This window comes from Manacus candei, unplaced genomic scaffold (genome assembly GCF_025592945.1).
Source record: "Manacus candei isolate 608988 ecotype Guabito, Panama unplaced genomic scaffold, ASM2559294v1 h1tg000008l, whole genome shotgun sequence".
Classification (NCBI taxonomy): domain Eukaryota; kingdom Metazoa; phylum Chordata; class Aves; order Passeriformes; family Pipridae; genus Manacus; species Manacus candei.
Window position 1 is genome coordinate 24,108,038 of NW_026138056.1, and position 27,689 is coordinate 24,135,726.

Consider the following 27,689-nt stretch of genomic DNA (forward strand, 5'->3'; position numbering starts at 1 on the left):
TCTCGGCTAGTGTCTTGAATCACTTGAGAAAAACTAATGCCTCAGCTCTCAGTTCCTTCTCAGTTTCACCTTCAGCCAACTTAATGTTCACCTTCCTTCACAGCTACAGGAAATGAAGATCTTCTGACATGACATGAGTGCAGATGAGCAGTATGTTTGGTCTATGGGGAAATAATGTGAACAGAGAGAAATTACAGATAGTAAAAATAGACATGAGTTTCAGGGGTAGTTCTTGTAATTCTTTTTTCCTCTTCAGTTTTAAAGCATATTTAATAGTGTTGCATGGTTTAGCGAAAACTTCCAGAAATTAACTTGGAGTCATGCAGGCTTTCACTCTCTGTGGGATTGGTTGTACAGTGTGCAGGCGATGCACACAGCAAATTTGCCATAACCCTCGAGGGTATTCATAGCAAGGAACAATATAAAAGGGTGTTGTCCACAAACAGTTAACTGCTGCAAATGAGTTAATGGCATTTTTTTAGCACCAATAAAACATTAGAAAGAAAGAGGGGTTTAACGAACTAGAAAATCTACATCATTGTAGAGGGTGATAGGAAACATACAGTATGCTGGCAGTATTCCAAACTTAATTTGGTTTATGTCCTGGATAACTAGATTTGACTCTTTAGTAATAAAAATGTGTAATGCCAGCTACATAGTCCTCTTCAGCAGAGAAAGGATCTGCTGCTTGGGAATAAAAATGTTTAAGTGCCAGCAGAGAGAAAAAAGGGTTGCTGTGACTGCTATCTTTCCACACGGGGGTTATTTATTGTCTCTTTTATGGAATTTGCACCACGCCAGAATTTAGATGAGCTCAGGTACAGTGTACAATGCACAGTGACTGAAATGGTTATGAAAGACATGACATTGGTGCACTTGTGGTGCCAGGTTTAATGACTAAAGAATGTGTATGTCTATGTGAAGAATTATCAGGGTAAGACTGTAGATATCTACAGTGTGTAGATATTTTTCAGAACATACCCATGTCTTTGTAATGAACTGAATTAATAAAAATTCTATTTTTTGTACACGAGATATTTATTTCTTTTGGAATGACTTACTGTACATATCTTCCTCTTTTTGTGTCCAGTTCTTGAATGTAAAATAAAAGAAAAGTTAGTATTTTGGTATTTCATTGATGGTATTACTATCTTCTCATTTGATCCCCAGGGATTAGGTTCTTGGGGAGGGAAGAGTTTTCATTAAGCAAAACCAGGTGCAGTTGACTGTTGTTTAAGCCAATTTACTTTACAATAGGTTTGATCAATAATACATCTGAAATCTGACTTGAGGTTGCTATGTAAAAGTTACATTTCATAATAGTATCTCCTGATTAGTTTAACTTGAAAATTAGCAGCTTATTTTGGCTTGTCTTGTACTCGATTTGTGAAGTGCTAGAGTAAGATTTTGAAAATTAATACATTTTGTTCTTGCTTGATTGTAATAGGGGTGCAGGGTGGACTGGTACTTCAGAGAATACTCAGTTTCTCAGCTTCATTAATATTTCACTGTTTAACTCTTTTGAACACTACCTTAGAATAACAGGACTACAAAATGCTTTATAAATAAAATACTTGTTTTAGATTCTAGATAATATTCTGATGTGACTCTATGTCAAATTTGGGAAACAAATTAAAGCATAGCATGCCAGAAGTTGTTCAAGTTTTCCTGAAATAACTTTTTCCTTATTTGTCTTGTTTCATGCAGGCTTTTCTTCACCGAATGATCCAACGTGCTACTGCCAAAGAGGATAAAAATGTCACAGAAGAGACAGTTAAGGTTAGTATCCTAATTGCATATTTCTTCTGTTTTGTATCTGATGTTGCATTTACATATGTTTTATTCTTTTGCAGATGTTGTTTTCAAATATTGAAGATATTCTTGCAGTTCACAAAAACTTCCTGTCCCTGGTGGAGGAGTGTTTACAGCCAGAACCTAATGCACAGCATGAAGTTGGAACCTGCTTTCTGAATTATGTATGCTGTCTTTTATTACAGCCTTGTATAATGTTCTTCCTTTATTTTTTGTATTTATTAATTACTGTCATGATGATGAGTGTACATAGTCATGAAGATTAAATATGACTTGATTGTGTAATGTAGAGTACTTTGAAGTCATCTCTTAGTTACTGTCATTTCCAATAAAAAAGAAAGAGAGGGAGGAAAATGAAGAAGGAACATATCAAATGGGCTAACTTTTGTTGTTTCATCATTTTTATATTCACCAGCTTAGCTCAGGCTGCCAAACTGAGCCCTGCAGCTTGGGCAAAGCTTCAGCCTATATGTGAGATGGAGGTACAAGAATCAGGGTTGCATGAATCAGTAAAAGTAGTACAATGCTATCTTTTTATTCCCCTTTGATGTTATGCAAAAATATGAATATTTAACAAAGGATTGCATACGCTGGGTAAAATACCTGAATGGTTCTGAATTGTGAAGTTTTTTTATTTCTTACAACTGCAGTACCTCCACAACTAGGCACGTCCTATAGTAATTGGTTTCTAGGAATATGATTTTTCCTGTTTGAGCAAAACAAGAATGTTAGTGTTACAGAACTTTGCAGAATCAGGACAAATTAGTTTTCTTTCAGTTGTAGTCCTAGTTTCATTGTTATCTCTGGTTATAGTCCCATTTGTTTCTTGAGTTTTTGATTATTCATTGTGGGAGGAGAAAACTATTAGTGTTTTGTGGAAACATTTTACAGAAGTTGAGTAACATCAGTTTTTAACTCTGCAGAAGAATGGATCATATTTGAAAACAAGTGTTTGCAGAAAAATTGGGTAATAATGTCAGCAAATTAGCCACTCGTGCATTTTCTTCATGAGTGTTTTATCCTGCGTATTTGTGGTAGTCTAGCCTCTGAAATTTTTCAGCAAAACTGTATGAAGTTCAACGAAGTCTTACACTTGGGAAAACATAATCCTGGAGTGCAGCACAGGCTGGGATATACAGCAGTGCTGTGGAAAGGGAACTCTATGTCTGGGTGGACAAAAAGCTCAGTAAGAGTGAACCGTGTGCTGCTGTGACAAAAAAAATAAAGCCAACAGGATGCTGGGTTGCATCAGCAAGGACATCACCAGCAGAGATAAAGCAGTCATTATTATACTCTCCTCAGTGCTTGTCAGGCCACACCTGGAACACTGTGTTCAGTTTTGGTCACAAAAGAGATGTGGACAGTCTGGAGAGGGTTAAGAGAAGGGCCACAAAGATGATCAAAGGACTGGGAAGCCTGCCATATGTCTGCCTGAGAGAACTGGATTTGTTCAGACTTGAGAAAATCAGGCTTTGGGGAGACTTTATCGCTATGTTCCAGTATTTAAAAAGTGGCTACGAAGATGGAGACTCCCTTTTTACAGAGTCACATGGATAACAGGGGGTTAATGGGCACAAGTTACTTCTGGGGAAATTCCAGTTGGACGCAAGAAGAAAATTTTTCACAATGAGAAGAATTAGCCATTGGAATAATCTTCCCAGGGAAGTGATGGGTTCCCCAACATTGGACACTTTTAAGATTCAGCTGGACAGGGTGCTGGGACATCTTGTCTAGACCGTGGTTTTGCCAGGAAAGGTTGGACCAGATGATTCTTGAGGTCTGTTTCAACCTGGTATTCTATGAATCTATGATTGAAATTCCCAAGTAGTGCTTCCAGACTGTTCATAATTCTAATTTGAGGCGAGACCTCAAATAATAAATGTAGGAAGAAGAGCTGACCTTCTAGAATGAAGACTATATTAGCTATTCAACATTGAAAAGTGTTCATGCCATGTTTTATTAATTAAAAAAATTATCAAAATGATGAGTGAAAAACAATATCTTTTTTTTGTTTCTGCAGAAAGAGAAATTCCGTATCTATGATGAATACTGTAGTAACCATGAGAAGGCACAGAAAGTTCTGCTTGACCTGAACAAAATAAGAACAGTGCGGACTTTTCTTTTGGTAAATAAACTTAGAATTGGTATTCTGACCTCATATTTTTTGACTGGGCAGTGAATCGTTAGCGCTGTCACCTCCACCGTTGTACAAGTACAGGCACACCTGCAAGTGGTTAGCAGACAGTTTTAGTTGCGGATAATGTTTCCAGAGGAAAGGCGTGTGTACATCATATTTTCACTACTGCGCTTGGATCTGTGGATACTACAGCATTAGGCAATGTGCCTTGAACATGCTGGCCAGGAGACAAGGTTGTGAATCTGTAGAAAGGAAAAAGAATAGGATAAGATATGTGAGGAGGGATGGGGAAAGGAATTACAGAAAGGAAGCTGAAGGACTCATCAGAATTTCTGAAGAGAAGATCCACATTCTGGTACTGTAGGCAGAGCTGTTGCAGACAGAGAAGTGTTTTGTTATGGATCATAGAGTAGCCATCCTGATCTTAGACACTAACTTAATCTGAGGTTGAAAGAAACGGCTCCACAATTAATCTTTCACTTTATAAGACTATAAGACAAATAAGGAGAAATTTAAAAATATTAAGTATGACAGTCCTCATGGTTTTCCAACAGCAAAACTAATTTCCATGAGTTTGTTAATAATTGACATTAGTTGTTAAAAGAAGGACTCAGTGTGGAATGATTTTTGTGTTTCTTCCGTGGTGTCCTGTGGTAACAAGATTAGCTTTAAAATGTGGAGCTTACTATATTGGAACTTAAATACCTGAGAAGGTGCCCATGGATATGCTATCAAATTTTGAAGGGATAAGATTTGATTATTATGTTTTGGGACTGGAGAGCAAATGACTATATCAGCAAAGCATCACAGATATGTTTTAAAAAAAAGATTCTGCCAATGCTGACAGTATCATAAGTTTTATTTAATTTTACTAATAATTGTTAGCATGCAGTAGGGTTTCACTACTGCTGTTGACAGAGTTCTTGGTGAAGTTGTCCTGTTGCAGCTGGCTAATTTTTTGAAAAGTGTCAGCTCTGACTCCATAGCTGCACTTACTTACAGCCAAGTTAATGAGCAGTGCACGAATTTCCTTATTGTGGGGAGTACTGGGTGACATGAAGTACCATATCAATTTTACTAAGAATCTCCAATTCATCCATGTTCCATTCATAGTTAGAAATGGCTTCAAAGTTGTCCTTATTTTTCCTCAGTGGTTGACACAATATCCTTCACCTTGCCCCAGATTGAGGGGCCTCATACGCATGGTTCTTGTATTGGGAGCAGCATGGCCGGGCTCAAGAAGAAAGGGCAAATGCTGACTGCAGAGACAAAAAGCAAAATACTCTGGAGAAATATTGCAAAGAGCTTGTTTTTGTGAGAAAGGAAGCTAAGCGTGCACTTGCGGCAGTCAGTGTCATGTACTCATGGGCACATGCAAAGGGCTTTCACGTCTGTTTTGGGTTCCTCATAGATTTGGGACATGTCTGTACGATTAAGTGGCAGCACTCTAACCTAGAAAACAAGACATCTGACTCTACAGTTTGAAAATACAGTCAAAGCCTTCTAGCCAGACAGAGCAATTCAGGTCATTAGATACGTTGATATCTATAAATAATTTTGAGCCTTTGAATATAGCGACAGTCATTATATAAACCTATAGTCTGCGTTGCCATTATCTTACTTTATCAGTAAAGCTTTTGCATTGGCAGGTTAAGTGAGATTCTTTAGGATAAGGGATCCTTTAGGCTAAGAGAAAAGCTGGTTAACAGTGAGTACAAAGCAGAGACTTAAGAGTGGGTGTGGAGACCCCCCATAGCAGCAGTGGGGATAGGGTATGTGTATTATGTGCTGAGCAGGGCAGCCACCCAGTTTTGTAGTCTCTGTTCCATCAACAATGTGTCTGCCTCCAGATTTGTGGCCTGTGTCAGCATACCATCTGGCTGTCTTAAACTGCTCTTGTTTAGTGTCCTCAGTTTAGACAACTTGCTCTTTGAAGCTGTAGATTATCTCATACCATTGCATCACAATTCCTTCTGATCTCTCCATAAAGTAGTTGTCATTATTACTCTAGGTCTTTATGTACTTACACGTTAATTCCAACAATTCCAAATATTTGCTGTGATGTCCCTCTTCTGCTTTTTCATGGATGCTTCCACCCAATATTTAATTTACTCTCTGCGTCCATAATCAGATGTCTTGTTGAAACTTTAATAATCTTTTGCCTATGACTTAAGGATAATTTATTCATTGCATATCACATTTTAGAGGTGTATATTAGGATGACCATGTTCAAACGTTCAAACCATCTGTGGTGCTATTTAACATTGCAAACACTTTTTAGAAACAACACCACCTCTAGTGGTCACCCTGAATTATTTGTTTTTGCTAGTTAAAGGTTGAAAGCATATTTTGAACATTTTATTTACTGTCTTTTATTTTTAAAGTTTAAAAAAAGCACCCTCTCTTCATCAGAATGGATGAAGAAGGTACCTAGAGAGATGTCTACAAAATGTTGTGACTTCCTTGTCATGTATGATAGTCAGTGTACCCAACATGTGCATCTGTTCAAGGCTGTACTTTTGACAGTCTTGCAAACCTCCCTCCTTACATACACGTATATAATTTCTGTATAGTTTAGCCAGTATTGCTGTATACATGTGCCCTTGTCTTTATTTCTGATAACTTTTTTGGGATTTTTCAATCATTTGTGAAACTGTTCACACTCCAGAATTGCATGCTCCTTGGAGGACGCAAGAACACAGATGTACCGTTGGAGGGATATCTAGTAACACCAATACAGAGAATATGCAAGTATCCCCTTCTTTTGAAGGTACTTACAAGTTTGTTATTTTTGTTATACTTCCTGTATAAAACTGGTTGCTAAGCATGTTTCCGAACTCCAGGAACAGTCTCTTTACACAGTTATCTATCTCTTTATTAAGATTGGACCCAAACTTACTGTCATTAAAGCTAGTGGCAAGTTTTCTGATATCATTATTAAAATAACTGAGGAGTTGGACTGGATAAAAATTATTAGCTCCATTCTGCATCTTGTTCTGTGGTTGAACGGAAGTGAGCCATTTGAGAGAGTTTAATGAGTCTAATTTCAGCTGGGTTTGACCATGCCCTTGCTTAAAATGCTTGAGATAGCAGAGTTTGTTGGTGATATGCTGACATACTTTGATGATACTAATTTACATCAACAAACTGTAAATGAAAAATTCGTTTTGTAAGAAAACCTGTAGAGTAACACAAAGGTGCTGTAGATGGTTTTATGATTAGTTGTATGTTTATTCTTATCATATTGTGACAACTTAAAACAATGAAAAATGTTAAATGTGGTGATAAATATTAGATAGTCAAACCTCTGTAATTTATCATGTTAAGAAATAAAATAATACAGGAAAGTAATATTCAAAACAAATTTTTGCTTAACAAATTAAAGTCTAATATGGTTTATTGTTCCAAACTATGAGAGGAAAGCCAGAGCAGATTCTGCTCTAGAAGCTACTGGATTATTGAGTAGTAAGCTACATGATTATTGGATAGTATTTTTCACAGTGCATGTGTGAATTTAGATTTGAAAGACTGCCAATTTTGAAGACAGATGACATAAAAAATATCTAAAAACAAACGTTAAAATAAAGGTTTTAAAGATAAATTAAACAATATAATAATTGCAATGAGGTGTGAGTCATCCCAGATGTCTCTGACTTTATAGTTCCCTTGGTCTATTTTAAAATTATTTTTCTATTCTGTTTTTTGAATGAAGGCTCTACAGACAACACAGGGGAAAATGACTAATGCATTACTCTAGGAGGCAATGAAATGAACATATTTATGTTAAATAAATTTAAATACAGGGTGTGGTGGCTGCAGGGTTAGGGCTCCAGAGGAGTGTTACCCACACGTCAGTCAGGGTATGCACTGAAGGCTGTCCTCAGTCAGTCCAGCTGTATATGGGTAGTTGATAGCTTGAGATGGGAAATCTCAAATGAATGCTGGCAACTCCATTTTTGTTTATCAGTATGGCTGCCAGTACCAGTAACCATCTGAAATCAGTGAGTCACCTAACCTATTGTTCCATTCTTTGCTGTATTGCATATTGCACTAGATTAAACAATAGTGTGGAGCTAAAGGAATGGTTTTTTTTTTTCCCTGAGTTGCACAAAAGGCAGGTGTTAATTTTGACATGAGTAAACTAATGTTTTTTTAAGCAGACCTGTTATCCTTGCTGTTGAACAGTTCCAACCCGAGGAATACAAAACCAAACAAACAAAAAAACTGCCTAAACCCCAAAACTCAACATGAAGAAACGTTGTTGGGGAAGAAAGTAGCTGAAATGCAAACTTCTTTCTAGGTCATGATGATTATTTATTGTTAGTAATTAATTACTGTTGAGTTTTAGTACACACTAGGACACAATGCTAGAAGGTTTATTACTTTTCCACCTAGTAAAAGAGAGGTCTGGCTACTTTTTGATTTTGTATGCTGTTGATTTAAGTCTCCTGTAATGTACATTTAGAGATCAAAGACAGGTTTCTTTTTTTTTTTTCCTTTTTTTCTCCCCCCCTCCCTCTTTTTTTTTTTTAATGTCTAAATAGGAATTACTGAAACGGACTCCAAGGAAGCACAGTGACTATGCAGCCCTAATGGAAGCCCTCCAGGCCATGAAGGCTGTCTGTTCCAACATAAACGAAGCCAAAAGACAAATGGAAAAATTAGAGTTTTTGGAAGAATGGCAGTCTCATGTTGAAGGATGGGAGGTACTGTCATAAGATTTGTTGCTTTGTATGTTGAGGAGGGAGTAACAGTTTTCAATAAGTGTGCATTGCAGTGTTTTTATATGCACTATTTTTGTGATCCTGCAGTACTATCAACTCCTCAGTTCTATGAAATCACAGCTTTTATTTGAGATCTACACTGTAAATAGTGTTCTCCACGACTGAGCACTGCTGTATAAAATAATAGACTTCCAGGAAAGGGGGTAATTATTTAGTGTTTACCTTGGAATATCAATTGTCTATATGAACATGTATGTGTACATGCATACACATTTATAAATCCTAATTTAACTGCTGATCTGATTTTCCTGCTGTCTATACCTGGCTAGCAGCACTTTTTCTGGTTGAAAAATTTTGATTATTTATTATTGGTTAAGGATTGAGTCTGTGAGTTTTTGTTAGCTTGTAGGTAGTCCCTTACTACTGGGTGAGCTAAAGTAATGTAAACATGTTCAATAGAATGTGTGGAAGACTTATGGTTTTTTTCAAGAGTTTGCAAATGAAAGAATGTTAATGCTCCAGCAAAGTTTTCTGAAGTAAGGTCTTCGCAAGTAAGTCTGTTTCTGAGTTAGAATTTTCAGTAGTAAACAGAGATCCAGCCTTTCCTAAAGAAAACAACAAGATCAAGTAGTTGTAGCACCAAAATCTTCATTTTCTATTATTCTGAGCACTGTAAATAGTTCATATAGAAAGATAGGTGCAGATAAGAGTGTATCCTTAAATTGTCTTATGTGTTTTGTGTTGAAGTGTCTGAGCTGTCTGCACTGGTGTAGGAGGGAAACACCAATGAAGTTCCTTAAAAGAAACATAACGCAAGCAATGTAAACATTCAAAACTGACTTTAAAAAAAAAAGATGCACGGGTTTTTTTGAGAGACAGATTTCAAGATGGAAGTTATTTTTTGCTTTTTTGAATCCTTTGCTCAAATATGCTACTTTTCTTCCTAAGAAAGCTGCTTAAGAACTAGAGGAAGAGGCTTTTATCTCTCTAAGTTTTGTGGAAGATTTGCAGGCTAGGATATCTACCAAGAAAAATGTATTTGTTGCATGTTAGTCTGGTAGCTGACAGACCGGGTCTCAGTCTATACAGTGGGAAATGGCCTTTGTATAGTGCAGAGAAAAGAAAGGGTTGGGGACACTGATGGGACACTGAATCAGAGAAAGCCTTGAGGTGGACCTGGATGAACTTTAACTGATGGAGTTCTCCAAGAAGTCTGAAAAATAAAAATGAGAGTACTGACTTGAAGAGTCAACTTTTAAGTAAATATTCATAGTAACAGGCTAAAAAGCAGAAACAAGAAATAGTTTCTACACAGCTTTGTTCGTTCTCTACACCTCCTACTTACTATATCTCCTGTTTCTTGAACTTGCTGTGCCTAAGGATGTGCTCTGCTTCTGCAGCAGTGGATTTAGTTGCTGCCATCCAGAAGGATTCAGCAGAACAAGCCACTATCTGAAAGGAGTATAGACCTGAACAAATATTCCTCATGACACTGCAAAATTATTTCTGTCTGCTCCATGTGAAATCTCCCGATCAGTGGACTCTGATTTGTTGTTAATTGAGTAGTGTGGGAAGATTTGGTTCATTCTAAATGTGGATTAAGTGACAGATTTTACTTTAGTCAAAGTTCTTCATGTTTCTTCAGTGTTTTGTGTGATTTGAAATGTTTCACTTAAGGGTTTTTTCCTTATTCTGTGTAGAAGCATTTTCAAGAACTACATTTCTGGCAAATCATCTCATGCCGGATTTCAAGGCACTGTAATCTTTTGGTACAGGATGGTCATTATGAAATTCCACTAAAATTCACTGTACCTCATGAGAAGGAATTTTAGCAAGTACAAAAGCTGTATAATTGCTGCTCTGTATTCAGACAAACCTTTCTGCATTTATTTTTAATCCTCAGTGTGAAATAAAATAGAATTTAAAAAAATTCAAGACAAATGACGCACAGTGTGTAGTCATGCCCTGGTATCGTTTGTAGGATTTTGAAAAAGAAAGGACTAAGATAAAGTAAACCTCTAAATGTTGTAATTGAAAGGACGTCTAGTTGACCTCACTTAAAAGCTGCTCGTTTAGACCATGTGAAAATAAGTCTCTTCTTGTAATTAGCTTGAACTTGCTGTCATCAGCTGTAACTTGGAAAGGTTAGTGTATCTGAATATTAAAATGCATTGGATGTGTTTGTGTGATAACTTTGTGATATAAGCAATAGCAAGTTAAGTGCTTCTGTTGCTGAATATTTTAGGGCAACAAAATGTGTTAAATAATCCTTATTGTCTATCGCTGCTTTACTCCTTCTATTATTTTCAACTTTTCAATTGAGTTTTCTACTGCACTATAGTGACTAAATTCTTCTACTTGATTCCAGTGCCTGAGTCATAGATAGTTGTCAAATCCATCTTAATGAATACACTCAAGTATAAAGTTACAGTATTATTAACTCAGTGCATTATTAGTCATATAAATTGACTAAGAACTTACTGTTCTAAAACCTCTGTCACTGAAATATGCTTTCCTGCATAAAGTTTCTTCTGAATCTTTGGTCAAAAATATAGTAGTAAATAGGTTTGCTTTTGGAAATATGTTAATGAGCAAAGTTAACAATAAAGAAGGAAGGGTAAAAATACGGACATAAGCATGTGAAACAAAGACTTATTGTCTCTGTGCTCAGAATGTGTTCTCTGAACTGTAACATAGTAATTTCATACCAACCTCGGGGGGTTTTTTCCCCTCTCCCCCCCCTCTTCCAAGATTTCATTTTAGGATTTCACTTGTGCTTGAACTCTGAAATAGTGCCATTGTCTTAAAACAGCATGGTTTTGGTAGAGTTATATGGTGTTTATTGTATTTTAGCTGATCAGGTTTGCCGTTACCATATGGCAACCACAGGGTGTGCAATCTGGCAAAATTGCCTTGATCTTAATATGTGCATCCTTTTCAGACATAGCATAAGGTTAGTCCTTGAAATGGTAAGAATTTCAGAGTATGTATAAGAGCTAACAGTATTTTGAATGATTCCCAACAACAACTACAAAAAAAAATCCCTGAATGCCATGTTTGAGTGTGGATTTAATTAAATAAACATCTGGTTTTCTGCATTGCTTAAAATAAAGAGGCAAACTTGTTGGAGATTTCCTTCCAGAAGGAAATGCTTAGCACATTGCTTGGCCCCAACTAGAAGGAAAGGGAAAAAAATAAAGACTATTTTTAGAATTTGATCAAAGCATGACTTGCATTCCTATACTTAAGTGTCATAAAATGAAGCTTGTGTTTATTATGATAAAAATACAGATTCATGGAAAAGATGGAACATCTGTTTCAAGAAAGAAATTTTTGAGTATAATGACTTTCTCACTTAATTTCCTAAGTGGTTGGATTTATTGGCCTGAATTCAGAACTTGTGTAGGTGGCTGTCTCAGCTGGAGAATGGCTCAGCAGCTGAAGGAGTCCGTCAGTAAAATTTGCGTGGATGTTTCAGTGAGAGAACAAAAAATAAAATTGTTGCATTTGTTGTAAGCTGGAAGCTGAACAACCCAGTCTGAGTCACAGGCCAACATAGTGATGATAGCATGGGGTATTCTGTTCCTTTCCATTTCAACATATCATCAAGTAGTATTTTACTAGAGATTTCTGTTTTTAAACTCCACAATTTCTAGCCCTTTTCTCTGTTTTGTTTGTTTCTTATGCCCATGTGCAAATACTGAAGAGTAAGTTAATATTTGTCTGTAATTTCTGACCCTTATTACTGTTAACTGGCCACTGAATCAGTATGGTCAAACCTCTGTATTTGACTGAAATTTGCCCAGAATATATAGATGAATAGCTTTTTGTAGCAAATAATACCAACCAATGCTGCTTTTAATCTCAAGGTAATAAAGACAATTTTTTAATGTTAAAGATAGATTCTTAATGATTTAAGGACGGGGGAGGTATTATTTTAAATTTCTTGAAAATGGTCTCCCTCCTTCCAGTGTATTTTAAATGTATTTGTTTTTCAATTTGGGCATGATAGTCCACATTTCAGACCTCTCACCTAAGCTGTTTCTTTAACTGGAATGATAGGTGTCTGACTGACAGCCAAAGGTGATTAGAAGCCAAATATATATACACCTTAGTATTATATATTTATACTTAAGTAACCTGCAGGCACCAAGATCTTAACAGATTTTCAATTTCCACACCAGCTATTCTGAAAAGCCACAAGAGTCCTTGGCTCCAGTGCTACCCACAGGAGAGGGTTGCTCTACAATCTTCAGTGACCCATTAGGATAGAGAGAGGAAAAACTAGTCTAAATTCACAATATAAGCCTGCTTTATAGGTCATCTTTTCCCCAGCTGAACCCTTTATATGTTTTATTGGAAGATGATTAAAACAGATTTATTTCTATAATACATGGCGTTTTTAAATCAACGTATTACAAAAATGCTGAAAATATCCCATCCACTCTAATTGCAGATACTTTAAACATATAGAAACATGAATAGCTTAGTAGTGAAGATTTTATATTTAGGCTGAGCAACTGTATCATCTTCACTTACAAGCCATGAGTATAAATGCCTGTGAAAACTTTGACACAGCAAATTACTTTTCAGGTTCAAATTACTAATATTTAAAATTTCCCTGGTAGTTTCAGTTCAAACACTTAATGAAAACATGGTTGTCTTAGAAGGTTTTGGTAATATTTGTTCCAAAACTATTGCTTGTAGGTAGTGTAGTTTAGTTTTAGCAGTGCAGCAGATAGCCTCACCTGCTTCTGGCACCAGGGTGATCACTCATCTGTTACTGCAGTCATCAGCCTTCCCCCTGAAAGGAACAGCTCAGAGTTGGATTAAATGAATTATCCTGCTGGGCTGGATGTCAAACGTAGCTTGGTGTTCCTGCTGAGAACCCATGTGAAGGTTTAAGGTGTAGCTACATCCTTCATGAAAACTTGTTATAGTTGTCAGTCCTCCTTTGAATTACATGGTGGATATGGCAGTGCTTGTGTGTGCTCTCTGCTCCATTCTTCTTCAGGCATGTTTTTCATCTCTAAGGGATGTGGTGAAGAGGAATGTTCACCCCAGGTGTAGAAACAGTAGTGCTTTCACATAATATGCCCTTCCTTTTTTCTCCGTTTCAGCTCCATGCCCACCAAAAGTCCAGGAACAGGCAAACCCTAAGTATTACTAAGGCAAGGGAGCGATAGGGGATTTTTCCACACTAGCAGTGTTATGTAGGACAGCCAGATGTGACTTCTGATCCTGTTACATTATTCCTTTGGACTTCAGCAAATAAAACAGCAATAACAAAATTCACTGATCTGCGGCCACAGCAGCCTGGGTTGTGATCCTGTCAGAAGGTATCCGATAAGTGACATTAACACTGTTCAGTATTTGAACAGGAGATCTCCAAGGGAAGAAAGTATCCCTAGAATGTTGTTTTCATCGTCTAGCAGTTTATATTACAAAAGGAAGAAAATTAAGAGGAAGACAAAAGCAAAGGGTAGTAACGTGATACACATAACACTGCCATGTTGTAACATTGAACTTGAATCATGAATGAGGAGAACTTCAATGTTAGGTAGCCTGAATAATATACATTTAAAATACATAAATATGTGTTATTTTATGACCTGTTGCTGGCACAGTAGCAGATATTGCTAGGACTGTTGGGAAAAGATGGTGTTTTTCTACACTGAAAATGAAATATTTTCAATAAGAAGAGACAAAATGTTTTTATAAAACCACCCTTTTGTAGAAAGCTGAAACTACTAGTCTGCTAGTACAATTTTGAAGCCTTAAGCTGATTTTTTTTGGCTTCCTTACAAAAGAATACCATTTTTCAGCAGAGCTGAAGTTTTCTCTAAAAACAAACCAAAACTCTTTAAAAAGTATCCAACCTGTCAAGATGCAAATTATTAGTAAGTACTATTCCAGCAAATTTGAAACTCAGACCAAGATATTGCTTACTCTTTTTAATACACAAGTGCAGTGAAATAGAATGTAAAAAAATTACCTGCTTTTCTGTAATTGTGGTCAGCAAGCATTATGTGCAGCCCTAATTTATGCTTAATTTATATTACTGTGTATGCTTTTAAGATGTTTCAGTGTTTGATTTCATATAAAACTGTAAAATTAGTTGCCAGTTTCTGGTACTGATGCTGTCTTAGGAAGGGAAATATGCTGCAGTGGCTATAGATGACATTAATTTTTGGCTTGTTTGATCCTAAATGGAAACAGGAGTGGTTAGTTAATAGACATACTGAAACTGCCTTACTTAGAGACCTGAACTGTGTTCCAGTGTGGTGGTTGTGCAATCCACTTATCATCTCTGTAAACAGACTGCATTCTCCTTAGAACAGTCTGAGGGGTTGCTCAATATTCACGGCTGTGACGTACAAAGGATAAGCAGTAAGATGAAGAACTGTCAGAGCAGAATGCATGATTTCTTCTTGGCTCTTAATTAAATCCATTTTTCTTTGGACTACAGTTTTTGCATGCATAGAACATTCAGAACATGTGTAGGTGACAAGGAAGTCCTGGCTTTTGAGGTTTTCCCAGCTGACTGTTGACTGCCTCAAGTCAGGAAATTCTTCAAACCATGGGTGTGTGCTTGATGCATAATTATCAATAGGATTGCATGTCTGGATGCATATAGCACAGCAACAGCAGCTCTGGCCCATAGGAGCATGGATTTTTCAGACTAGCAAAATACACCTCTGAATTCAAGGTAGTCTTCCTTGAGAGATAGATTTCTCATTATATGACATAAAAGTGTCATGAATTTTTCATATAAATATTTTGGGGCAATTTTTTCCTTTGTTAAAGTTCCTTCTTTTTGATTAACTTTTATGAAAATACCTGGTTTCTTTTCACATGAAAGAATTATGTCTCTTGAGACAAAAATGAGGCATGGGAAGTTTCATCTGAAACATGCAAAGCTTAGCAAAATTCTGATGTCTTCAGAGTATGTTAGGAGGAATATTGTATATAGTATAGTAGACAGTCCTAGCTGTACATGCCACTATTAGCCTTGCCCAATTTTTTATCTTTCTGTCTGTTTGATTTTGTGTTTATTTTAGTCTACTGTAGAAGTATATACCCTTAATGATCTTCAACTCCCTGGTTGCTTCAGCTTCCAAGTTCATTGTGACAGAGGTGGTGTCTTGTAAAGCCCCATTTTAAGATATTTCTGAGTAAAGTTACTGAGGCTAAGAGTTACTGGATAAAGTTGGTCTGCTTTTCAGGAGAGGTCTCTGCACAGATATAATATAATTTGGAAACTTTTGGTGATTAAACTGTATCTATTCAAAAAAGCCCCCCCCCCACTACTACATGAATACAAAGCTGGTGTTAAGCATCATTAGAAATTACTATGTAATTACAATGCAATAAATCATCATGAGTTTTATTCTTAGTATTTCCAGAGATTTGTTGTGGTTGTGAGTTTATGTAAGAAACTTTTCCGTAATTGATGCAAACAAGAGTACTTCAGTTCTCACAGAATAAAAAAAAAAAATCTCTTTCCAATTGATTTTAGGGATCTAACATTACAGACACGTGCACAGAAATGCTGCGAAGTGGACTACTACTCAAAATTTCAGCAGGAAATATCCAAGAGAGGATATTTTTTCTCTTTGATAACCTCTTGGTCTACTGCAAAAAAAAACACAGGTAAATGATTACTTTCAAAAATAATGTATTTTTCTCACAGTAGAGCTCGTTATGTGTATGCTGTTCCATTAGAACTGTGTTATAAAAGGTGGTGGTTTTAGAGGAGACTTATCCACCGATGTGTATTTGATTCAAGCATTGGAAACATGTTATATGAATGCAAAATCCTAATGGTGAAGTGCAAGGAGAAACAATGTGTTTTGTCACCCTTCCACAGCAGGTTATATGTGATGACCTCAGTCTCTTCTAGGAAGGGTAAACAGGCTGAATTTTTAGTTTAAACAAACTAGTAATGTAGCTTGTGCAGTAAAATAAATCTCTACAGATTCAAGAGTTTCAAGCTGTATATTTGTAATCAGGGAAAAGAGCCAGAAAGCTGCTGCTTGCTGCATTGCAAGGAGCAGTTCCTCAGTTGAGCAAAAACTTCCACAGATAATGTTCAGTTCTCTAATGCTTCTGAGAAGTAAGGGCTCTTTTACAGACATCCCTCTTGATGCTCAGGTTTGTCTCTTTGTTCCAGAAATTGGTTTTGAGTAGCCGACGAATACGTGTTACTGGGTAGATCTTTGACAGATTCCTGGATACATGATAAATACTCTTTTCAGAATTTATAATTTTTGCTATATTTTGTTGTCCAGCAATTACTGAGTACATATTATCTTTGCCATTTTCCTCCACTCAGTTGCACATTTTTGTAGCCGTATTCTAGCTAGAATGCACTTTTGGATGAAAATCTCAAAATCATAAAAGATCATCCATGGTTTCTATAGTTTTGAGCAATCATGTCGGACACGTCATTAGCTAGTACCATGGTGACATGTCTGCAGACATAAGAATAACTCAATTTAGAACATAATTTCAGAATCAAAGGTGGGAAATTAATTGATTATATGCCAGCAAGATACTTTGGGTATTGATTGGCACATAGGTAAAGAGGGTGTTGGTCATAGGAGCTTTGCACTTTGATAACTTTACAAAATTTGTCCTATCTTTATGGTATGAGATATTTTATGTAATTTCTAAGCATCATTTTGCAGCAGAGTTGTATAAATGTGAATTTCTATATTTGGGGTCACAGTTAAAAAGGTCACTAAAGCTATTGGATTTCTCTCACTTTAGAGAGAAAAACTGTGTGATACTGAACCTTTATGCTTGCTGCTGGTTTTGCTTTTTTTGGTTTGTTTGTTTTTTTAATCTATTATTCAGTTTTTGAATAAGACATTTATAGTATAATAGAGTTATTCATTAGACAATAATGAAGTAATGATTGAGTAGTGGGTGAAGATTAATTCCTCTTTAGAGTGAGTGAAGGTTAAAATTCAGGTGATCATTAATTCTTAGGAGCAGACCTTTGGTTGATATACAGTATTAATTATCATTATAGGCAAAACTGGACAGAAAATAATCCCTGGCTTATCTGAAATGGGAAAAGCTGTCTAGAACAGGGGTTCTCTAAATGCCTTGACTTCACTGGGAACAGAGTTACAGCAATGCAAAGTGCTTTGGAATATATTGCAGTGAAACTGCCACAAAATTTCAGCAATGCTTAATTACAATTCTTGGTTAATCTTTATGTTAGATAGGAAAAATGTTGTCTTCATTCTTCCATACCTAAGTCCCACTTATGATGCTAACATATGTAGGCCAAGATTTATATCCAAAGATGTTCTTATTTCATTTTTTTCAAACTACCCTTGTGCTGAATTTCTAGACTAACACAAGAAGACTACATCAGTCAAGAGGAAAGGTTCTCCCAAAGCATTATTTTGTCTTTGATGGCAGATAATGGCATATAGAAGCCAAAGTGTTGGAACAGAGCTTTTACAGAGTGACACTTTCCTGATGAACTCTCATTCAGCCAGCATTTGGCAGCTAACTCTTACCAGCAGTAGCATCTTTGCATTACCAACAGCAGTGTCCCATTCAGAAATGGTTTCTACAGTTCAATTGCACATGTATAAATGTACTGTGATTCTTACAGTGGTCTTTAAATGCTACATGTTCAGATAGCAGTGCAGAAATGTAGAAGGTGGGGGATGACGTGCTCAGATCTGCTCTTTCTTTAATCAGGCGATTGAAGAACAGCAAAACATCTGCAGATGGCCACCGTTACCTGTTTCGGGGCAGAATAAACACAGAAGTGATGGAAGTAGAGAATGTAGATGATGGAACAGGTGAGTATATTTGTGTTACTCGTTTGCAGAGCAGTCCTTCGAGCTGCTGAAATCAAATGCAACTTGATGATTTCTTTGGGAATTGACGGTGCTCCTTCTATTTAGAAAGAAAGAGTAAGATGCCACTTTAAAAGCACTATCTATTAGTATCAAAGTTCTGCTTCTTTGAATGGATGACAGCAATGTCATCCATTATTAGCTGGTTGGTCATAGATAACTATTTTATGCTAACATGAACAGAGTAGTAAAATAAGGTGCCATTTATTGCTCAGCTGAAATTGCATATTTAACTTCATTTTACAGCATTTCAGCGCTCTTAAAGAACTTATCCCTAGGTATGTGGTATATTTATAAAAGCAAATGGAAAACTTACCTCTGTTGGAATGAAACCTCGAACACTATAAATGCTGGAATTGTGACATAAGAAAGTTTTTTTAAAATATCTCTAGCAATATAATCCATATGATTGCTTGAAATTTTCCTGACATACATTAATAAAGTGAAAAAACAAAGTATTCCTACACATGTCAATTTTTGTTTTAGAAACTTGAGTTTAACCTTTGAGCTTAACAATTATTAATTTTCCTTACAATTAATAAATAAAACCTGAAACATTTTGGACTTTCTAATGTAAAACTAAAAAAAAATAATAAATGAAACTTGCAGTGACACTGCAGATGTGTGAGCCTGGAGGAGATTTCTGGGAGTTATGTATTACTTCCCGTGATACTTTAAAGTAGTGTTAGGTTTGTCCTACCTCTGCTATGGATTCAAAGCATTTCTTAATGTAATTGTGTTCTAAAATTGAGCATTAATGCCAATGATTCTACAGTGGAAGCAAACTTCATAGGAATTGAATCTTTAAAATTAAGATTATCTTTTTCTAATCTTGAGTTCCTTGTTTTCAAAATAGTTCATTCACTGGGTAGACAGTAGAACTGACTTGGAGAACAAATTGCCTGTTGTTCTTATTGCCACAAATTAGTCTCTCTTCCATCTCTTATTTTAAAGTCTTTCATGTGTGGTGTTTGGGCGTTTTTGTTCTTTGCCCTTTGGAGTTTTGTTTTTTTTATTCAGTTTGCTTCCATCTTTTGTCATTAACCCTCAGTTTTATAAAGAAATTACATTAAAAATGCTTGGAATTCATAACTGAAGTGTCTAGACCTGAAACTGCTGGTGCCAAATAGGACAGAATAATTACTGTACTGCTGCAATGTGGGATGTCTACTATTAATCCCAGAGTTGTTTGGCTTTTCTGAGAACAGTATTTTTCAATTTTCTAGTTTGTGTTCCAGAATACCACATCAGAGCCTTCTGTGCAGTAGTGGTGCCTATTCCGTTATATTTTATACTGTGTTAATGTCTGAGAATAGGTCCTATTAACTACTTTCTTTTCTGTACTGAGTTTTATCTTATAATTTCTACAAAATATTGAGCATTCAGAGTTTGTATCTTGTTCCCTAAAGCTTTTGCAATGCTTCTTTTCTTAGTTCCATGAACAGTGGAAAATGCTGAACATAAGGTAGAGCACTATGGTGTCACACTTGATGTATTACCTGTGCTTACCAGACATTTTTTGTAAGAATTCCTTGACATCTGTTTTGGGCTATGTCCTTCACCAGGCCCACCAATTTAGTTAGTGATTTTGAGCTGTCCATGGGTACCTTGTAATAAATTTCTTCAAGCCTCTTTGACTTGAATATAGTTTATTCAATATTCTGTATCCTGCTATTTCCCTTTTCTGACCTGTATTCTTGCCCAATTTTTAGCTTTATTTTAGCATCTCAGTAATTTGTTTGTGCAAAAAAAAGAGTTGATTGTTTCAGTCTTTCTTGTTGTGTATTATTTGAAACCCTTTATTTTTTTTCACCTTCCTTATATATGCTTTAGAAATAAAAGTTTCCCTGTTTGCATTATGTCACTTTCTAAGATGGCATCTCTTTGCTTGTAACTCTTGATGTTACTGTGGCCCCAAAGGCTTACACCCAACATCTTCTTCCTGATGAATATTCCAGGAATTCTGTAACTATTCTTCTTTCACTGATTCCAACCTGCATATTGCCACACTTTTAGTGTTGGTGTTAGAAAATATTTCTTTGGTCTTCTTTCCATGACTATCCTGTATTGCTCAAATCTGTCCTACCTCTCTTTGTTTACTTGTTCTAGCTATCCAGTCCTTGATCTCTTTCATGCCGCTCGTTTTGCTTCCTGCGCATTTGTTTTCTTCCTCAATGAATCATCAGTATAATTTGGCTAAGCACAAATAGCCTTCCTCTACACTCCAGACACTAGTAGTATAATTTCCTCCAGCCACAGGAAATTTTGCTACTGTCCCCATTTTCTATAGCTTTGCACACAGTCCTCATGGCTATCATGCTTCCTTCCCACTTGCTCTCCTAAGCCATATCAAATCCTGTCACTTTTATATATACATTATTTCCAAAATCCATACTTCTTTCCACTTCTGAGGCATCAGTTAATGGTTTGGTTATTTTGATTTCTAGCTTATTAGAGTTAGTGGATGCCCAATCCCTGGAAACATTCACAGTCAGGTTGAACAGGGCTCTGAGCAACCTGATTGAGCTGAAGATGTCCCTACTTATTGCGGGGGGATTGGACTAGGTGATCCTTAAAGATCCCTTCCAACCCAAACCATTATATGACTCTATGATTATTCTTATCTGTTTTTTTTAACTTAACACCACTTTTTCGCTTTCAGTTTTTCCAATATCCTAAAATATTTTTTCCTTGCTATTTCATCCCTCCTTTCGATGCTTCTCTTTGAAATATGAAAATGTTTTTGTTATTTCTCTGAAAGGTGACACTTTGACACCTTAGTACCCTTTTCTTGTCACCCCCTCCTGCTTTTTTATGTAACGCCCCTGGTGTTCTCCTTCCTTCTGGTACTTGTGTATCCCATCTCCTCACACTGATATTTTTTCTTTCACTCAGATCATGATGCCCTTCTTTAACCTTCCTCTGTTCTGCTTGCTTTACTGTTCTCATTTGTTAGACCCAGATGTCTTGTTTCTCATCCCCTGTAGTCATCTCTGTTTGATCTGTGACCCAGTACTATTCTGCTGCTTTCTTTTTGTCTCATCGCATTCCCAAGTGTAGCAATATGATTGTCTGAGCCTCATTCACATTAGCTTTGCATAGTATTGTATTATTTTACGCTCCTTAATCATCTATTACCTATTACTTTCTATGATTCTTAATTTAGAGTGGAAGCTCTGAGTGCAGAGTGCTTGTATTTTCATGTCTGTGCAGGACTTTCTCATGTACTCTATGTGGAGTTCTTTACAGACATTAAAGACTATTGAGTCTAGATGATACTTCCACAGTTCTTTACTGTAGATTTTGGGATCCCCTTCTCACTTTATATAAAGGTCTCTATATATGATAGGGCTCCGGGAAACAGGGCAAACTGAGAGTGTTTGCCTGAGCATTGATAGAGGTAAGAATGTAGTCTTCCTTGTTTGTAAGTAGAAGCATAGAAATAGGAAAACGGATTCCCAGTGTGGTTTATTATCATGCTAATGACGTGCCTACAGAAATTAACAAAGCTTTTTCTGAAAAGCAATTTTTCTTTGATGAAATTACGCCTTGGCTGAGCAGTACAGTTGGTGTGAGCTTTCTTTTTTGTTACAGCACCATGATGCACTCTGCTTTTTCCTAATTGCACTGATTAAAGTGGAATGCATATTACCTATCAGGGTAGAGTATTTGTGATCTTAAAACAATGTGGCTACATAGCCACTTGCAAGTTTTAGAAAGATGGATATACTGTAATGTGGTTTTTTTTCTGTAGCAGTTTTTCTAAATCAGTTTTGAAAGAAAAATATATTTCTGAAGACATTCACAAGCCATTAAATGAATCTTATTTAGTTTATGAAGGAAAGCACTTGGGAGTTAGGAAATACCAGATTTATGTTTGCTATAGTATAGTAGTTCTGTCCCCTGTTGTTTTGAAATGAGGCATGATACAGAAAAAATAGAGGATGATAATGGTAACTAGAAGCTGCTTTAAAAAGTATACATAGGAGAATGGCAGTTGATATTGTGCAGCAATTACTTCCTTGGTATTTCTGAGCATTGATGCTCCCAAGAACCTCAAGTCTGAGAAATTTAGACGACCTTCAGTACAGAGATTTCTGTTTATTTTTTTAAGGGAAGAAGAAAATTCTATTGTATATGGCTGTAACAAATTGCTTCTTATGCATCACTCAAATGTTTGAGTCTTGAATTTTGAAAAATATATTACAATTCAAATCACAAGCATTAACGTATTACCACGTAACATTAAATGATGTCATCTTGTAGGCTTAATGATTTGTTGATCATGCTGGTTCAGACTTCACATCGAGCGATTGAAGTCTCATGCTCTTCTTCTTTCTGTAACCACTATGTCAGGTTTGCAAATTATTTGTTTAGCTTGACTGGCAGCTGTGATTGACATGATGTGAAGAGTGCACGTATGTGCTGTGCAGCTGACCAGCCAGAATATGCACACCTCCTGGCTGGCCAGCCAGCATGGCTGCAGCTCTTGACCAGATTTTGTCCAAAAAGTCCAAAGAAGGTGGAAGTTTATATGAGATGATAGCGTAATGCTGAAATGTTCTTGACTACAGGCATGGGTGTACTGGGGAGAACAAATTGCTCATGGGAGCCTTGGAGGATTGTAGTCATGGGGAGCATGAAGAGCAAAAGAGAAAGCAAGGGTGTTGCAGTGAAAGGCAGAGACTGAAGTCAAAGTGGCTGTCACAGCAGTGGTTTATTGTTGCAAAACTGGGCAACAGTTACATGTCTTCCTCCACCTGAACTCACTGCCATCTGTATACATTAGGCATTCATAGCACCTAGCTTCGTGATTGGGCCTTTCACAAAATTCAGTGAGTTTGTAGTGGCATGAGATAAATGTGGTCAAACTGCCAGTGCTCTTGGCCCTCCAGTTAGAGATCTTCAGTTGCCAAGGAAGCTGCGTGTTTAAAAAGTCAGCTCTACACTGAGATATTCAAGGGTCTGGACGAGCCATTTTTTCCCTTGACTGTTGACTCTGATTTTCTGAGAGTGCTTGAATAGTATGATGGGTAGTTTTCAAGAAATGGTGTTTTTAAAGGGACAAAAGATATTCTGAATAGGCTATACAAATAAAAATATGATAAAAAGGTAAGTGGTATAAACATGATGTTGCAAAAATACCTGACTTCATTTTCTTCCCCTTCATAACTTGCTTGCACTTTCTTACATGCTTTGAGTACTAGAAGGTTTTGTTGGTTTAGAAATTAGCCATCAGTCTCATGGTTTTCTAGTGGTTCCTGACATTTCCCAGCCCAGTACACAAAGCTTGGCTGCTTTCCATCTAATTAAAATGCAAAGTTATTGAAAGGATACTAGCATGTCTGCTGAGATTTATGATAAATCTTAGCAAGCATTTCAGCAAGGGTTTCAGTTTCAGAAAATCCCATCTCATCATACAAAATAGGGCTAAATTATGAAAAAGTATTTACAAAACAAAAAGCTTTGTAGTTATTATAGTAGTTCAGGACTTGCCCTAGGACTTTCTTGCCTCTTAATGAAAGTTTGTGGTGAGAAACCGTTGACCTTTGATTTTTCTAAACACTTTGTATGGTAGTTGCTAGCTATAGTTTTTTAGTCTGTATTTTATGTAAAAAAAAAATTTCTTATCATAAGGAATTTATGTCTCCCGAGTTTTCCCCCAGGAAATGCGGGTAATCTCAGTGAAGGATAGTTAGGGGGTATTAGTTTTGGAATTTCTGAATAAGATTTATGAGCCAACATATTAAAATAGAATGTTACAGAAGTAATAAGTAGTAAGTAATAAGGGTTTGATTTTTATATCATAGTTATTTTTACATGTTAAGAGTCAGAAGTTCAAGATACCTAAGAACATCAGCAGCTGTTATCTCTCCTACAGGGTGTACACTGAACATAGGGCTATTTAAAAAAATTATTTCAAATTATTGCATATTTCAAAAATTATGCATTTGGAGTTTGGTTTTTTTTTACATCAAAGAACATCTTGTATTATATTTCAGTTTGTTTAAACTAGTAAGTGTAGATATTTATTTATTTGGGTAACCAGTAAAAATACATCAAATATATGTGATGTGCTTACTTGTCAAATTGAAATTGTATTTTACCCCCTGTAAAGTCCTTTTTTAAACTTAATAGTAAATCATTCAATCAGCACAGCAGCTCTGAGCAACTTAAGGGACAAAACCACAATGCTGTTTGTTTAAGGAATTATTTATTACAGTTTAACACAAACAGAAGTACTCTAAATACTGTTATCTGTTGTTTTAATAGGACTCTGCCTGTTTTAGTATCGAGTTTATACCTTCTTCCATATGCTATGCAATTCTTTGTTACATTTTACAAAGGACATTGTTTACTAAACATTAAAACTACAATTTATTAAGTTATAACAGTTCACAAGTGGCACAGGTAACTTTAATTTTTATTCTTCTGTATCTCCTGGGCTTCGTGTGTACTGAGAGTTCTTAGTAATTGTAACAACTATTGCTTTTTGTAAGAATCGAGACTCTTTAAGCCATTTTATCTATTCTTAGCTGACTACCACAGCAGTGGCCACACTGTTATTAATGGCTGGAAGATCCACAACACGGCAAAGAATAAGTGGTTTGTATGCATGGCAAAAACCCCTGAAGAGAAGCAAGAATGGCTGGAAGCAATTTTGAAAGAGCGAGAGAGGAGAAAAGGTAGGTTAATAAACTTCCTTGTGTTGCTTTGCCAGAAAGCCATGTTGTATTTTTATGTTGAGATATAAAGAAAACCAGCTGGTAGGCAAACTTGTGGTGTCAGGTTCCTCTGAAGATTTATGAATAACAGCTTGGGAAAAATAAATCAAGCTTGTACTAGGAAGGGCTTTATGTCTTCAATCATGTATGCTGGTAGTGAATGCTGTTTTGGAAATGGGGAGATGATTTAACCTGTGATTTTATAGCTTATCCTCAACCAGTATAAATTGTCATAAACTCATTGAGACCTGTGTAATATTATGGTTTTTGGTATCTGAGGGTCTGTCCTAAATGCCTTGTGTGATTTTTATGCATTGATTCCCTTTGTGAGTGGCCGTTTGAATCACTGAAATGAGCAGGCTTTCAGTGTCGGATTTTAATGCGGATGATCTAAAGTGAAATGGTGCAGAACGTACCCACCACCCCATCTTTGATGTATTCTCCCCTACCAAAAAATTAAGAAATCACCAGTGGCAAACCACTATCTTTTTGAATAACTGAATTAAGGTGAAAGAATACTTGGATGAAATATAATCCTGATCTCAAATGTGACCATGAATAACTTCATGTGTTCAAGGTGAACCCAGCACAAAGTAGAAGCAGGGAAAGATGACACCTCATAATTTTCTGGACCTAATTTCATTTGCAAGCTAAAATATCCATATTAGTAAGGTTGTTTGGAGCCTTGATATTGAAGGAAAATATGGCCTTGTATTTAGGTCTGTAATGCTTTTCCTGAATTGTGTAGATTTTCTGTTGCCTGTTGCAGTAATTGTTGTTTTGTGCTTCTGTTGTAAATGGAGACCAACAATATTTTCTTTGGTTTTTTAAAGTTGAATACTGGATGCTTGTAGAACATCTGTTGTAGGACCAGAGTTTCAAACAGTGTATTTGAGCACTGGCTAATTAATAGTGTCACCAGGAATTAATAGTGGAAAAGCTAAAAAGATGCTTTAACATTCTAAAACCTCAACATTTTAAAAATAACAAATGAGAAAGCAATGTGGTAGAGATAGTGTCAAATACAACAAAACCCAGGTTTGTCTGCTGCTGTATAGGACCTTGTCTGGAACCTACTAAAATGTTTTCAGTAAATTCCACTTCACTGTTAAGTTTCTTGACTCCCTTGGGCTCTTGGTACCTCAGATAAGAAATACAAAGATTAAGTAGGTGTACTTTATGTTGATGAATTCTTACTATTTCACACTAATAAACTGAGCAACTGGTAGGAGGGATGAGTTTGAGCTAAACCTTGGCAAGCTTGAGGTCTGAGGTAGCTATCCAAAAGCAAAGACATGTCTTAGGATTTTAGCATTCTAAAAATTTGTGGAAATTTTCAGCTCCTGATGTTTTCAGTGGGTTTGCCAAACAAGGAGACAACCATGAAACAAAGAGGAGAGGATCTGGGGCACACATAGATTCAGGTTGCAACATAGAATCTCCAAAAACAAATAAGTTGGAAGACTCAGAGATTCAATGGACTTAGAGAAACTCAACCTATGCTTTTATTTGGAATCCATGCAGCAGAAGCTGAGCTAAAAGGAGAGAATGCCCTTAATGAAGTAATTTAGTTTTCAGCTTTGGTAATTGAATTATGAACTAGGACCTTTTCATAGATTGTATTTTCTTGCTAGGAGAAATCAAGCTGAATTGGAAAATTTTACTGAAGTCTTTCTGTCAATTTGGTGGCTTTCCTGTAAACACCTGTTATCTGCAAACTTGCTGAGGGTGCACTTGATCCCACTGTCTGTGTCATCAATTAAGATACTGGAGAGCAACGATTCCAAGACAGAGTACTGAGGGACACCGCTTGTCACCTGTACAGTTATATGTACAGTTATAGTTTAAAAATTATGAAAATCTGAACAGAAACTGAGAACATGTACACAAGACATTCAAGAAACGTGTGGTTCTGTCCAGCATTAATAACTGTTTATTGAGAAAGCGTGTGGGATATGAAAGTCGATGGTATTCCTCGAACACAAGCTTCTGTGAATGGCCATAGGATGCATAGTTCAACAAAAACTGGATTTGATCATCTGTTAATCTGTTACTCAAAAAACATAGTGATTTTTTCAAGAAGATAAACAGGAAAAAAATAAACCATTAAAAATATTGAACTAAATCCCTTGATAGCTTTCCATTGTTAAAAAAATCTTGAAGAAAATAAAAATCAAGTCATGTATATGCTTTTGTGGAAAAGGGGTGAATTAATCTGATGTGAAACTAACATACATATAACAGTTAACCAGTTACTATTAATTGGAAATTTGAAAAATATTCCTTTAAGTGAAGACATTTTTATTATCACATGATAAAAACAAAACCAGGGTTCTTTTATTTTAAATGTGTGAAGACATGACTACTGCCTTGCAAATATTCATATACTGAAATCTGAAAATCACAG

The 27,689-nt window shown here is 36.2% G+C and overlaps 1 protein-coding gene across 4 annotated transcripts in view; it reads left to right on the forward strand.

Moving 5' to 3' along the window:
- Positions 1 to 27,689, forward strand: part of PREX2 (phosphatidylinositol-3,4,5-trisphosphate dependent Rac exchange factor 2) — a 172,858-nt gene that overhangs the window by 44,378 nt on the left and 100,791 nt on the right. For all 4 annotated transcript variants that reach the window (XM_051768310.1, XM_051768315.1, XM_051768332.1 and 1 more), the window contains 8 exons: positions 1,708 to 1,779; positions 1,854 to 1,976; positions 3,833 to 3,937; positions 6,618 to 6,719; positions 8,494 to 8,655; positions 16,193 to 16,326; positions 18,397 to 18,500; positions 25,094 to 25,243. In XM_051768310.1, coding sequence (XP_051624270.1) covers positions 1,708 to 1,779; positions 1,854 to 1,976; positions 3,833 to 3,937; positions 6,618 to 6,719; positions 8,494 to 8,655; positions 16,193 to 16,326; positions 18,397 to 18,500; positions 25,094 to 25,243 — 952 coding nt within the window. The remainder of the gene's footprint in view (positions 1 to 1,707; positions 1,780 to 1,853; positions 1,977 to 3,832; positions 3,938 to 6,617; positions 6,720 to 8,493; positions 8,656 to 16,192; positions 16,327 to 18,396; positions 18,501 to 25,093; positions 25,244 to 27,689) is intronic.